The following is a 14,415-nucleotide window of genomic DNA, read 5'->3' as shown; positions in this document are numbered from 1 at the left end:
TACATTTTAATCATTATTATTGCACAGTAATATTGCACATTATTATTGCACAGAATTAAATTAAATAAGGAACGCTAAATCTTTGTAAACTGTATTAACTGCTTGCTCTCAGATCCTAAATATGAGCTTTATTAAGAGCAGGCACGCTTGCAGTGTAAATCCGTTAAGCCTATACAGAGTTAGTTAGTATTAACTGTAAAACATGAATATGTCATGTGTCATAAAAGTTTTGGCCTTTTCTGATTAGCTTATGTCTAGAATATTTCAAAAAAATGAACAAATTTCTAACCATTTCTAACATTATTGATTCACTTATACCTTTTTTTTTGTTACATTGTCAAATTTTAGAATATTTAGAATAAAAATTGAAAATGTTCAAGTCATATAAATCTGTATTTATCAGTGAAAATAATGTCCAGGTCTTGGAATACCTTTGGTATTTTCTTATATCACATATACATATACATGTCATTTTAATATAAATTATTTGTATAAAGGATATGAATCACTATGACAATAGATTGATTGTGCTGAGGGCTGTTTTGCATTGAGCTGCAGCTCACACATACACAGGCCTTGTTGTGGGCCACACAGGACCGGGGCAGATGTGGTCAAGAACAATGACAGCTCCTTGAACAGAGAGTAGGGCAGTGACTGACTCCAAGGGTACACAGGCTGTAAAGAATGCCTGGCACCAAACCAGAATCACTGACGCTATTACAGACCCACCTTATCTCCAATGATTGCCCGGGACTGAGGGGACCACACCTTCAAAGGCCAGCCCATCCGCCTCGGCTGCACCAAAGACTATTGAGAAGCTTGCTGGGGTGTTCTCAGTGCGGAGACAGGGCTGTACTGAGAAGGACGTTGGCAGGCCGTGCAGATCGTTGACCCAGGCTCAGAAGATCAACATCCAGAATGGCTACTGCAGGCACCTCAGGGCTGGGACGCAGGAAGAAGGCTCCTGGTCTCATGGATCAAATTGGCAGGTTCTTTGGAGGGGATAAGAAGAAAAGAGGGAAGGTGAGTGATGATGGTGGCTGCATCAACACATGAATTTTGCAAAAATGTAGAAAGTGAAAATGCATATTGCTTTTTTGGGGTTTTGCAATGGTGGTTTACATCAGAATGAGACATCTTTTGTTACCGGAGAAGAAAACCAAGTCATGTATATTGATAAGATTTTTGAAGCTGAAAACATTTTGTTCTGACAAAGAACTGGGAATTCCAAGCTTAAATGTTCTACATAAGAAGTGTGATGCTGTCTGTTGCTGTGAATGCAACCAGAATTACAGTATAAGACAGAATGCTTCAGTGTAGAATTATTTCAATGAAAGAAAAGAAGAAAGAAAGAAAAGTACACTACAATAACAGGACAAACACTAAATTAATTGAAATTATTTGTAAGGAGACCTGCTCGAACTGAACAGTATTGTAGGATACAATGATGCCATGAAATTTAATCCGTTTTTAAAAAGTATTGCATGCTGTGGGTGTGTGATTAGGGTGTGTCCTAATAACTGTATACAAATGTTCTGTTGAAATGTAGATGCCGTATACAAAGGACCCTAATAATGTAACATACTTCAAAAGTAACAGAAACTGTTACATGCTGCACATTTTGCTATAATTTCCCAGCCTTTTTGTTGTAGTATGTAGTGTTTATAGTAGGTGCTGTACTCTGGAGGGTTGGGTAGTCTTCAGGCAGAGACTGTTATTTACATCTGGGAATTATTCATTGATGGTTAGGAATAAGGAGAAGTAGTCAATTTTACACAGTCATCTGCATATCTAAAGATGTATGATTTTTTTTTTTTAAATATTTAAAATTATTAAATCAATACTTGTTCATTTGTTTTACAACTGAAAAAAATATAACATATATGTATATTTATTTCTATTTAATAAATTAATCCATATCAGATATATATGTGTGCATTGGCATTTTTTTAATTTGGCTAACATTACAACTTTTTATGATTTTTATTTTAAGACCTCGTAGCACTGACTGATTAAAAAACACTAAGAAACAAAATAAAACTGCATAGATGCTCTGTTTCAGTTACTACAATCCTAGAAAGGATGTTATATCTTCTTTTGGTCTGAGGGATGCATGTAGAACCTTGCAGTTCCTAAGAGTGTAGTCAGTACCAAAGAACTCTTATGTATTGAAAGAATCATTGAGGAAACGTTTTTAAAGCGTGTAATCTGTAACAAACACCTGTAATGTTACGTTTAGGGTTCATTCCGTGGTCACCTGTCTTCCTCACCCCCAAGAGCCCAGCATTCCTCATCCCGACGCCGTGGAGATGTGAACCCTGTCCTTCATTTCTTCAGGAGCTTTGTAAGTGCATAAATCACATGCTTCTCAGAAATGATATGAAATTTCAACTTCACTTGGGTAATTTGGGAACAATTTGATATTAAAAGGGGCATTATCTTTGTTAGTTAACTTTTATACAAAAGGGAAAAAAAATGTAATTTCACATCTTCCATAAGCCCTAGCAGCAGCCTTTTTTTCAGCCTATTTTCCTCTGAAAAGACATTAGGTTCCTTTTGATGTTACGCTTTTGTGTTTCAATTTTGTCCTTTCAGTGCGTCAGTCTTTTTATACTTTTTACATGCCTTGAAAATGTATTCCTCACTGTTCCAGTGAGATGATGCAGTCACTGTGAGTAACTTTCTAAGTTCCTTCTAATTAAAAAAAAGCCAAACGTAACCACAACCACTGGCAGTGGATTTCTCTTCGACATGCTGTGGAATGTCCACGCAACAAGTCAGTTCCTGTTATCGCTAAAGCTATAGCAGCTATAAAAGTTCAGTTCCCTCATCAGCCTCTTGTTTTATCTCTCACAGCTTGTCATGTTCCCAAGAAACCAGTAAGCGCAAAGTTCTTGCTCCTGAAGACTTTCCTTGTTAGAAAACATAAAGTTAGACTTACTTCTGACTGTTACAAAGAGCGGACACTGGAGACTCCTTCCAAAAATGTTAAATAAATGTCTCCTTACTGAAAATGTCAGGGGATGTTTTATTTTTGTGGAGTGTCTGCTATACAAGTCCCTCTGTACATTGTTACTGGTGCTATTGCTGCTGTTATAGAAAATTTCTCAGCACTTTCTCACCAGTTAGAATAGAGTATGCAGCAGTGCTATGGTTTAAACTAGAGCTATGGTATAAACATAAATACTGAATGTCCCAAAAAACTAATATTAGTGGAAAAAGTTAATTTTCTTTAAAAGTCCTGCCAGAGAAGCAAAACATTAGCCAGTGTTTTATCACTGGTGAATTGTTTAATTGAGCTTCAATCTTTATATTCATCAAATAGATCTTCGTAATCTCCAAAAGTAGAAAATGCGTCTCACTGGATTTACTGTATGTAATAGGATTAAACTATCAAGTGTAATGCTTTTGAATTCACCTTCTGAATTCTCTTCATTAGATGTACAAGTGCTCTGCTACCTGATCAGTGAGTAATGTGATTTTTTTTCGCCCCACAGGTGTCCTCTCCTCGCCCTAAGTCAAGGGTAAGGTTCTTTTTCCATTACTTATTTGGGTCCTACCTGGGTTCAGTGTAGATGTAATATAAGTCATCCACTCCACTAGGACATGTTAGTTACAAATATATTTGTTATTATATCATCAATATTTACTGAACTTTCTAAAATGGTGCCTCATCTGGTGCAGACTTTTATGAAAGATTCAAAAGAACGAAAGAGTGAAAGAAAGAATGAAAAAAAAAATCTTTCTGAAAAAAAAAAAAAAACTTTCCAGTAAAAAATTTTCCAGTAAAATGAACACATTGTATATTTTGAACCATGTACTAAGTAACCATTTATGAGTTTCAGTCTTTAGGAATAAAAAAAGAGCGAAATATTAACATATGCAAGAGTACACTATTTAAAAATGAACAACAAAATGCATAAAAAGCAAACATTGACACATTTGAGGGTTATTCGGTCAGTTAAATGCTCTTACATGGAAACGCATTCAGTTGTAAGTAACCCAGAGGTACCCAGTGTAAAAACATAAGGGTTTTAGATTTAAGCTTTTTTCTAAAAGTGTATGCAGTATCTCTTATCACTGATATCATCAAACCTTTCTTAATATTCCTCACCAAATCCACATCATGTGTGTGAGTGCATGTGAGTTCAAATTCCAGATCTGCAGATCGGACAATGCAGGACAATGCAGACAGTCTATAATTCTAAAGAGATTTTCTTCCTGCTATGTCGAAACTTAATTGTTCTATCTTTTTTTTTTCTCTGTCTGTTTTCTTATGTGCAGTGGAGGGAACTCTTGGGCCTGGTATGTCTCCTAGCTTTAAATTAAGTTGTGTTTGCATTCACAGTCATCTCTATAGGCAGACCTCCATGGCTTGAGCAGTCAGCTTTCCTTTCCTCTGTAGCGTTCCTAATGTGTCTTCTTCATTAACAGCCATTTCTCTTCCCTGTGAAATAACTAAATGACTTATTCGTAATTGCAGCTTTCTGCCCTTTGGTGCTCTTGTCAACTTGACACATAAGATGCATTCCAGAGCTCTTTATGAGGTTGGGGTTATTCATAGTCTTTTGAGGATCAGCTATAATGTGCTCTACTAATTCATTATATTGAACAAATCACCAAAGCAGAGACTGTTGCAGTGTTCATTTCAAATAATGAGCAAAACTGTTTTGTTTTAGTAAACAGCAGCAGCTAGAAAACTTTATATTTCAGCGTTTGCTATTCTGATGCGCTCATACCTGTATTTAATCAGCAGTCAGCAGTGAAAGCATTTTTATCAGCAGTGAAAGCCTTAATATTAGCCTTTATACACTATTATTGAGACTCTTTTAACCACATTGTATGGTCTAATGCATGAAATATAATAAACCCCATATACCCCTGGTTTGTTATTCAGCCATTCATCTTAAAGAATATTATTCAGATGCTACAATAAATTATTCAGTAATAAGAGCAATTAGTGTGTAGTTACTGGTTTTGGGTGCTTAAAAGATCATATGAACTTATACCACAGTGCTATTGAATGCTCAATACTGATTGGTCAGTCAAGTGCTGATTAAATTTGTAAAACAGCATATTAAATTCAAATACATATGTTTCATGTACAGTACTGTGCAAAAGTCTTAGGCACCCTATTTTTTTAGTACAAACTTTGTTATAGATTTTTATTTTATGACTTCTACATTACTGATTCAGTATAAAAACATTTTAGATTTCCAAACATTAGTTTTCCAGCACAAAATTAAATGTTCCAGAAAACTGTTTGTATGTCAGTAAGGAAGGCAGCAGATTACATCAGAGACACTTTTCAGACAAAAAAAACATAATGAAGGCTGCTGGGTTTTGCTGCAAAAATAAGAAGCAAGTGTGACAGTCAAAGTCTCCTGAAGAACTGTGTCTGCTTCTGCAAGATGCTCAGTAACACTTACAGCTCATTTCCTTATAAAACTGCACACACTGCACCTGAGACTACTAATTTTTTTTAAAAAGCGAAGGATCATCACACCAAGTATTGACTTTGTTTCATTTATGACTGTTTACTGCTCTTTATAGTATTTTTTTAATGTAGAAACATTTAGTTTCATTATTTTTGAAGGCATCTTTGCTCTACAGCATTTCTTTGCATGTGCCTAAGACTTTTGCACAGTACTGTACGTATAAAAGAGTACGCAGAGTTTAGTCTACGTGCCCCTTTGACAGTCAGCCCACTGATTCCATCAGCTCTAACAGAAGCTGGAAGCGTCTCTGATACTTAAACACTGTTACACTGTAGTATGAGGGTCAATGTTTGCTCAAATTGAATTCGTTGTCTGGCACTTTGATCCAGAGTTGCTCTGTGCGTCTGGATGACTTTGAGACAGCACTCTTTTTTCTGAAGTCAAGGCGGTAAAGCAGTTTTCTCCTCTAGGGGCCTAAAGACAGAGCTCATTCACTGAGTCACCCAACACCTCACACTTTCTCGCTTTTTCTTCATCCTTGTGTGGAAATGTCTCTGTTTTTTTAATCCATTTACTCCTCAGCGCCCCCTTCTGGCTTAGTCATGTACTGCCTGAGTCTACAGTTTGCCTTTATATAAACCTTCTTTCAGAGGAAAAGTGTGGCAAAGAGAAAAATGTGCAAAGATATATGGATTCATACCCAATGTCTATGTTTAATAAGTCAATTTGTTAAAGTCACTTAAATTGATGATTTTATAGACAATTTAGATAGATAGATAATCTTTCCTAAATTAACAAACAATTTAAGATAAAATGTCTAGGGAGTGTCATTTTACTCTTGTGCCACATTCATCACGTCTCTAACGTACCTCTCTGTTTACTTTGTGAACATGTGATAACCTCAGCACTTTGACTGATGTATGCACATGTATCAAGTTTCAGTCCAGAATGATTAATCCCTTCATTCCTTCCAGCTTTTCACCATCACGGCCTTTTACAGCACTATACGAGAGACATTCATGTTATATTACTCAATATTAATTCAAACAGTGATATATTTACACATAAAATGCCAATAACTGTTATATCTGTAAAGACCTTTTGATAGTAGTTAAAAAAGCACAATAACACTTTATATAAAAAGTGCTCAAAGGGCTACATGACACCTCTTTACTCCAGTACTGGCAGCACTTCACTGGCATCCTTTTCAAAATAGAATATAATTTAATGCCCTTGTATTTGTTTTAAAGCTTTAATTGAACTAGCACATTCTCATATGTCAGTTATATGGCAAGCATCTTCAGTTAGCAACTCGTGCTTGGCATTGTATTAGCAATTATTTATTTTCATTTAATTTACCTTATAATATATTTAATTTAAGCTACATTTCCCTGATTTACCAGTTCATTATTACCATCTGTAATAAAATTAAATGCTTAAATACTTAAATACTTATTTATTTTTATTTATAAATTTTTTTAGTATGATTTATTTTTAGAATTTCTATTACTTTTATTATTTCTATATTTTCTGCTGTTTTTTCCCCTTGGAAAACATTTTAATGTATGAAAGCTGCTATATAAATAAAGTTTGTTATTTTGTTTTATTTACTTTTTATTAGCCCTTAACATAAACCTAGAAATATTTTCTTTTCAAAATGCTTATTATAATAAGCATCAGCTGATATAAAGAATACTTTCATCAATTTTGACATCAAGCTGACATCACACCTGAGTCAAGTGACAAACTGTTGACATTTTAGGGGCTGACATGTTAGAATGGCATGAAAAGTGACTATGAAGCTCAGTGTACTTCTGCTATATCAGAGTCACATAATGATGACGATGTGACACAGTTTTACAAGTGAGGGATAAATTTGAAAAATCAAACACGTGGCACTTCCACAAGATGCTCTGAACTGAATGCATCATGGTAATAACATCAGTAACAAGTTTTATCCATGATAATCATTACACTCTAACAACACAGTTTTGTACATTTTCTCTGAACCTTATGTGACATTTTTATTAAGTTGACTTCCAACAGCACTACATTACTTGACTTGCTTTTATGATAACTCGACAACAATACTGATGAAAGTAGTCTTTATGACAGCTGATGCTTGTTGGAATTACCACTAAACGTTTATGTAGCTTTATGCCAGTTGTCATGAAGGATGAATGCAGGTGTCATTGTAGACTTATGAACACCACTCTTACATAAAGCGTTAAAAAAATTGCAAATGTGACCTTACAGTGTAAAATTACAGGAGATCATATTGTGGATATTTATGGAATCCAGAGTTTTATATAATTTATAATCACATGGTGTAACATATTATTACTGAGCAATTACGGAATATGATGCTGCAATATGACAATGACAGAATGACTCATTTAAAACGTCAATAAGAAGGCAGTGAGGTTCCAGCTTGGGGCCTCAGTGTGTTGATGTAAGATATGTTTGTAGGCATCACCATCGCCGCGTGGCTCAGAGAGTATCAGATCGCCCCACAGACGCCGCAGAGAACAGAACACACTCTCCAGAATCTTCAATCTGGTGAGCCTGCTGTAGCAACATGACTGCAAACTCATGAGAGTTTGCATGAGTCAACATGTAGGACGAATTATGAATGGTTAAGATTATAGCTAGGGACCAGGAGAGAGGGAAGGCATGAGCTTTTCTTATGATTCAATTCACATGAAATCAAAATAAATCATGTTTGCTTGTCTTTTTTGCATGAAGGATATGTTAATGAAAATTGGTTTTTAGGAGCTAACAGTAACATCTGACTGTTATCACTTATGCTAGATATCCTATTAAACACCATAGCACCAGAGTCACTAATGTCAATATTTCAATCTAAATGTATTTAATGTGTTTCACCATGGAGTTGTCCTATAACTCAAAGCCATTCAAAGTGGCTATATGTGACTGTATCAATGTAACACATGTCCCTAGAGCCCCTTTGTCCTGAATTCCCTTCACCTTGTCCATCACCAGTCAGCCCTGCCCGCATGTCCACCTGCATGACCCAAAGCCCTGGACACTAATCCCCAAGATCCCTATTCATTATGTCATCTACCTGTCTACCCATCTACCTTTTTCCTCTCTCCACTGAATTCTGCATCACTGTTCCTTGATCGCTGATCCTTATCTTCACATTTCCATTACTAACATGCATGGCATTTCCAGGTCCTCCGGGGACACGCAGGACACCTGCTCTGGAGGCTGAAACACAGCTCTACATGGTGTCCAACCTGATGATTTATTCATTCTAGGAAAATCTAATTGACTCTCTTTCAGACTCTGCTTCATATTAATAATCAAGTATCTAGATTGCTTAGGTCTGTCTTATTAACTATAATGATTCCATTATGCTTGTGTCTTCCTTAAGTGATCTTTAGTTGTCTTTTTGTTGTCTTGTTTTAAGCAGTTTGACAAAACAGCATCTAAAAAAAAATCCTGAATTATTCTCTCACTAAAATGGCCAATCTTAATTAGTTTTTTAGTTTTAAATTGTGTCTAAATATCTAAGGCTTTAGGATGATGTAGGTGATTTCCATCAGTAGGGTTCCTTATATCACTGGAGTCAAGCAAATTCGCTTAAAAAATTCTATGTGTATTCTTTTTAAATACCGAACAGTATACCGCAGTGCCGTTGAATTCTCAAATCTGATTGGTTAGAAGGCATTGATTAATTTTCTATATCAGCAGCTCTGGCAATGGTTCCAGCTGCAAAATTTATATTAATGCACTCATTCCTATATATTATATTTTCCGTAGTAAACAGCTAATCTAGCTAATGGTGGACAGTCCACATAATCTAAGGCTAATAAAAAACAGATACAAAATGTGATATTTAACTAAGAAAAAAGTACAATCCACCATACACATGGTGGAGTTTTCTGTAAGGAGTTCCAATTTTATTTGATGTTTATTGAAGGAGTATTCAGGGCCAGTGCTTTGTAACAGTTAGTAAGTTTTCCACCTGGGAAAATCTTCTCAGTAAGAGAGACATGACAAGACATACATGACAAACTGCATTTTTGTCATGAATTTCAAGAAAGAGAAAAAAGAGAGGCTACTGAGGAAATGAGTGTTTATAGCTGCTATAAGTGTTAATAGGAAATAACTTGATTTGTAGACAGTTCAGAACATGAATTGTAGCTATAAATGGATAAAATATACATTATGTTGTTCATAAATAAATAAAAAATTGTAATTGTTGGCAAATTCTTGCGGTATAAGAGGAATAACACACTTCAAGACATGCTGTTACAGGAAAATAATCAACTTCAGGGTGGTAACACTAACTCCACTTTGGGTTAGGCCACAATACCTTATGCCTTTATTGATTATTTTCCTATAACAGCACATCCCGAAATGTTTTATTCCTTACCACATTCACCTTCGTTTTATGTGTTAGAGATGTTATGAAATCCATTGGTTTATTTGTTGTGCCTCTTGGACATTTAATTCAGTGGGGTGAAATCCTTGGTATGAATCGTATCTAAACTCACATGTGCAGCATGTCAGGTATATATTTTAGGAATAATCCCACTAGCCATACGAGACATACAAGTTTGCATAATTGCAACGACCTACCTCAACTCTTAATGAACATATTTTCTCCCTCACAGTATTTCACATGACAATCCTTACAAGAAAAAAAAATCTTCCTTTGTACCTTCACCCTTGTCTCAAGCTATAAAAATGAACAGTGTCCCAACTTGCGCTCATCACTCATAGGAAGTAGGTGATCAAAGTGATGGCTGTAATTTCTTCCATCTCTATTTGTGTTCCCATTTGAGTGCTTCCTAAGAATTGTTAGCACTAGCTGGACTGCATTATCATTCAGATATTTCATTTCCTGCTCAGCATAATCATACACTTTACAGGAGATTTTGGATAAAGGCTGCACAATATGACACAAGCAATAAGCGATAATGTCTATTCACCTACATTTCTTTTTGATCACAGGGAGAAAGTAGATCTCGTTCTCCACCCAAACGCTGGAGCACCATCTTCTGAGCCCTCGACTGACATGGGAACGAGCCAGATAGAAAATAAGGGAAAGGATGAAGAGGAGGAAGGAAAAGCAGAGGGTCTCTGCCTTGTGGACTCACACTTTGCTATGCATTTAACAGACTAATATTGGCCACCTCCGCTTATTAGACAGTGATACAATCCTGATATTGGAAATTATTTACCTACAGAGTGACAAGAGCGAGGTGTGTGCTGGTGAGGTTCAGTGGTCATGTGACATTGGCCATAGTTATATAGTGTTTTGAAATATTGGCTTTATCTGAGCACTTAAGAATAAGTGCCTCGATAAAATTGAATATGCATTATAAATCAAAATAGCCGTTCTTTAAAATTATGCATCTTTTTCACCAATATTTGTGCCTATCCCAATAGAAATGCTCAAACTGATGCATATCCTACCAAAATGGCAACCTCCATGACAACGCACTAGCCCACTTGAGTTTCATATAAGTAATAAGAGTAATATAATTCAATATAAGGCCACCTCCTACTTGATTTTACTTTAAAATATACTGCAATAGCTATAGTAATCAATAGTCTCTTTTTTATTAAAGGTGGTTTTCAATCACTTTGTCTTTTCTCCATGTGAAATTTACACTAAGTGCATTTTTTACTTTGATACATTATTCAATGTCATACTTTAATCCACATAATACTGTGAGAAATGATTCCGGGTTGTTGTATGTAAGTGTAGTGTATTTTTGGACATCGTGTGCGTTCTTTGTGGTTGTCAAGTGTCCTGTCATGTATAGTATGTTTCTATGTTTAAAATGATTTGCATATAGGATTTTGGACTGTGTTTTGCCATTTAAGAGTTCTTTATAACATTCAGTATTGTATATTATTAATGCATGACAATAAAATATCAATTTGTATAACAATAATTAATAGAAAAAATTGCAACAGATACTAAAATTGTAAGTCTCGGAACTGGAAAGCAGTATCCAAGCCAGCAGAGACTTAATGAAATGCCCTTCAATTGCACTGATGTAGTAAAATATTTATTTTAATGGCTTAGAAATACAATGAGTGGAAATGTTTCACATATTTACTGTTCATTACTTTTGCATAATATATCCAAGAAAAGAAAGGGTAAAAAAAATTCCAAGATGGCAACGCTTCAAAGGTAGCGAAGGTGTGAGAGAGGAAACGAAAAGTGAAAGACAGATATGAGAAAAGAAATGAGCAGCAATGAAAGGATAGAAAGAATAGAGATGAGATGAGTGAGATTGGTTTAATTCAGTCTATGTTACAGATAGCCTTCTGTTTATAATGTGTCCTCATATTTTGTTTTATGTCTCATAGAACTTTCATGTATGTGCTGTTTATGAATGAGTGCTGAATATATAAATAAATTTCAGTTATTCTGCCCATCAGCGCTGTATACATCCCAAATGGTGCTACAGATTCATAATGCGGAGAATATTTACGTAAGAGTGGCCAAGTTTTTAAGTTATGATGTGTAATACTTTTAATCAGTTGATATTTTAAGTAACATCAAATAAAAATTCCTAAGTATATGTGTTGGTATATTATGTGTGTCTGCTCTTCACAAAGCAGTGTTCTTTTACTTGGAGAGAATAACAGCACTGAGCATCTTCCTGTAATATGTAACAAGGTTGGTTAACTTGCTGAATAAATTAATATAGTCATAAGTCTATACAAAATAGCCCATAATATTGAAGTCAAGGGACAAATCAATGTAGTTTGTGAAATTATATACAAATTTAAAAAATGTTAAAATTTGTTATTGCATAAGCATTCACCTCCATTGCTGTGAAACCTCTAAATTAGTTTTAGTGCAAGCAGTTGCCATCTGATGTCACATAACTACAAATGCAAATCAATCAGCGGAGGCCATCCACCAAATGGCAGTAAGCAGGTAAGGAGGGCATTGATCAGAGAAACAACCAACAGACCCAGGATAACTCTGAGGAAGCTGGAGAGACTGGAGAAGCTGATCACAGGATAACCACAGCACAGACACTCCACAAAGCTGGGCATTATGGAAAAGAATATGAAATGAAATCCTATTTTGGGTTTGCTAAAAAAAAGCATGAGACACATGGCAAAATGCTCTGATCTGAGAAGACCAAAATTAACCTTTTTGTGTTATGTTTGGTGGATACTCAACACCACTCATCACCCTGAAAACATCATTTTACAGTGAAGCATCATATGTGTGTGTGTGTGTGTGTGTGTGTGTGTGTGCGTGTGTGTAAATCGAATGGTAAAAATCTCAATTAATTTATAAATTAAAAAAAAAGGATGTAACATTACAAAATGTGGGAAAAAAATTATGTATAGACACAAATACAGAGTGTCCCATAAGTGTAGCATCATAAGGTTAATGTAGATTTTTATATTTTTACAGACAATGATGTGTCTGAGAAAAGAAAAATGAATCCAAATAATTCTACTCATAGGAATTTCTACATTGAGAAAAATGGTGGACAAGAAGCAAGTATTAAAAAAAAAAAAAACTTTTTGTTTTGTTATTATTTTTTTTATTATTATGCTAGACTTATGGGACACCCTGTATAAACATGATCTGCTTAAGGACTATATATTTCTCTACTATATGTGACTGGCTTTAAACACACTCTCACATTTTAAGTCGCTCTCACTTCCTGTCTAAAGTAGAGCAGTGGATACTTTTATATAATCAGCACTTTTGCTGCACAGGACACTCCTACAGAGGATGAGATAATGCAGAGAATAACAAGGTCACTGAGAGCGGAGTCAGATTATAATGCTGGAGTGCCCTCTTGTGATCTTACAGGGAAATGTACAAGGGAAAAAAGTGTACTACAATCCACAGCATGCTTCAATGACCTTTTAATATCATTATAATTTATATAGACAATAAACAGTTTACAGTTTAATTCAGTCAAACCAAATGAACACCTACAGGAGATTTCAGAGCGATGTGTTAAACAGCATTCTCTGCCACCATCATCAAATCACCAACTGAGAGAATAGATGATCTTATGAAGGAATGGTGTTCCAACCCTCCAGTGCTGTTTTTGGGGCCCATGGTGGCACAACACCTTACTAATACACTTTATGGAATTCGTCCTTTTTAATGAAAGGTCTGGTATAACAGGTTTAGACCACTTTTCAAAATTCGAATAAAAATTACTGACCATTTAAATATCTAGTGATCACATCTTATTGTACTAGTGTGAACTCTTTATACAGCACATCAATCAAACATTACGTCTTCACGTCAGTCTTATGGAATAATTGATTGTAAATGTAATGATGACATTTTGATTTTATACATCCTAAATCGATACTCACACTTTCAAATCTGCAAGTGTGTTTGGAACCAAAATGTCATGACTACAATCCTCATATTACAACTACAGATCCTAATTTACATAAACACATGAATCAAATCCAGAATTTATGAAATTACAGCTGCATTTATAAATCACTAGTAATGCTGTTAAACAAATGATTGTCAAACTTCTGCAAGTGAAATTCAAAGTAAAAACTGAATGTCAGGTTTTATTTGATCTAGAAAATTTTCTATGGAGTTGTAACCATTAAATGATTATTTTTGGAATTGCATTCATTTATTCATTCATCGTGAGTAACCGCCTTATCCTGGTCAGGATGATGGTGGATCTGGATCTGGCAAAACTGGGCACAGGACACCATGCAAACATTCACACACTCATTCACACATGGGGGAAATTTATCGTAGCCAATCCACCTACCCAGCATGTTTTTGTGAGGGGGAGGAAAACCAGGGACCGTGGAGCTGTAAGGTGTCAACATTACCACAAGTTGTGTTTAGGAACAAATATTTTTGACAGGAAATTCACCCGTATTCTCTGGTTATATATAGCATTGTACACATAATCACCTAAACTGTAAACTGCCATTAATGTTATATGTACACGAGTACAGTATAGCTGAC

General features: G+C 35.3%; 1 protein-coding gene across 1 annotated transcript; it reads left to right on the top strand.

The window, feature by feature from the left end:
- Nucleotides 1-768: 768 nt before the first annotated feature.
- On the top strand, nucleotides 769-12,007 carry mbpa (myelin basic protein a). Its single transcript, XM_026930156.3, has 6 exons — nucleotides 769-1,023; nucleotides 2,240-2,344; nucleotides 3,498-3,524; nucleotides 4,285-4,305; nucleotides 7,908-7,997; nucleotides 10,422-12,007. Exons 1-6 carry the CDS (start codon nucleotides 919-921, stop codon nucleotides 10,470-10,472), a joined length of 399 nt encoding a protein of 132 aa, XP_026785957.1. The 5' UTR covers nucleotides 769-918; the 3' UTR covers nucleotides 10,473-12,007.
- Nucleotides 12,008-14,415: the final 2,408 nt, after the last annotated feature.

The sequence above is a fragment of the Pangasianodon hypophthalmus genome, chromosome 23, assembly GCF_027358585.1.
Source record: "Pangasianodon hypophthalmus isolate fPanHyp1 chromosome 23, fPanHyp1.pri, whole genome shotgun sequence".
Taxonomy (NCBI): Eukaryota; Metazoa; Chordata; class Actinopteri; order Siluriformes; family Pangasiidae; genus Pangasianodon; species Pangasianodon hypophthalmus.
The sequence above is the reverse complement of the archived record's forward strand: the minus strand, read 5'-3'. Positions and strand labels throughout refer to the sequence as shown.

Coding starts and splice junctions, on each gene's coding strand:
- mbpa (XM_026930156.3), top strand. CDS start 919: ATGGCTACTGCAGGCACCTCAGGGCTGGGACGCAGGAAGAAGGCTCCT. Junction 2,345..3,497: donor TTCATTTCTTCAGGAGCTTT/GTAAGTGCATAA, acceptor TTCGCCCCACAG/GTGTCCTCTCCTCGCCCTAA. Junction 4,306..7,907: donor GGAGGGAACTCTTGGGCCTG/GTATGTCTCCTA, acceptor ATATGTTTGTAG/GCATCACCATCGCCGCGTGG.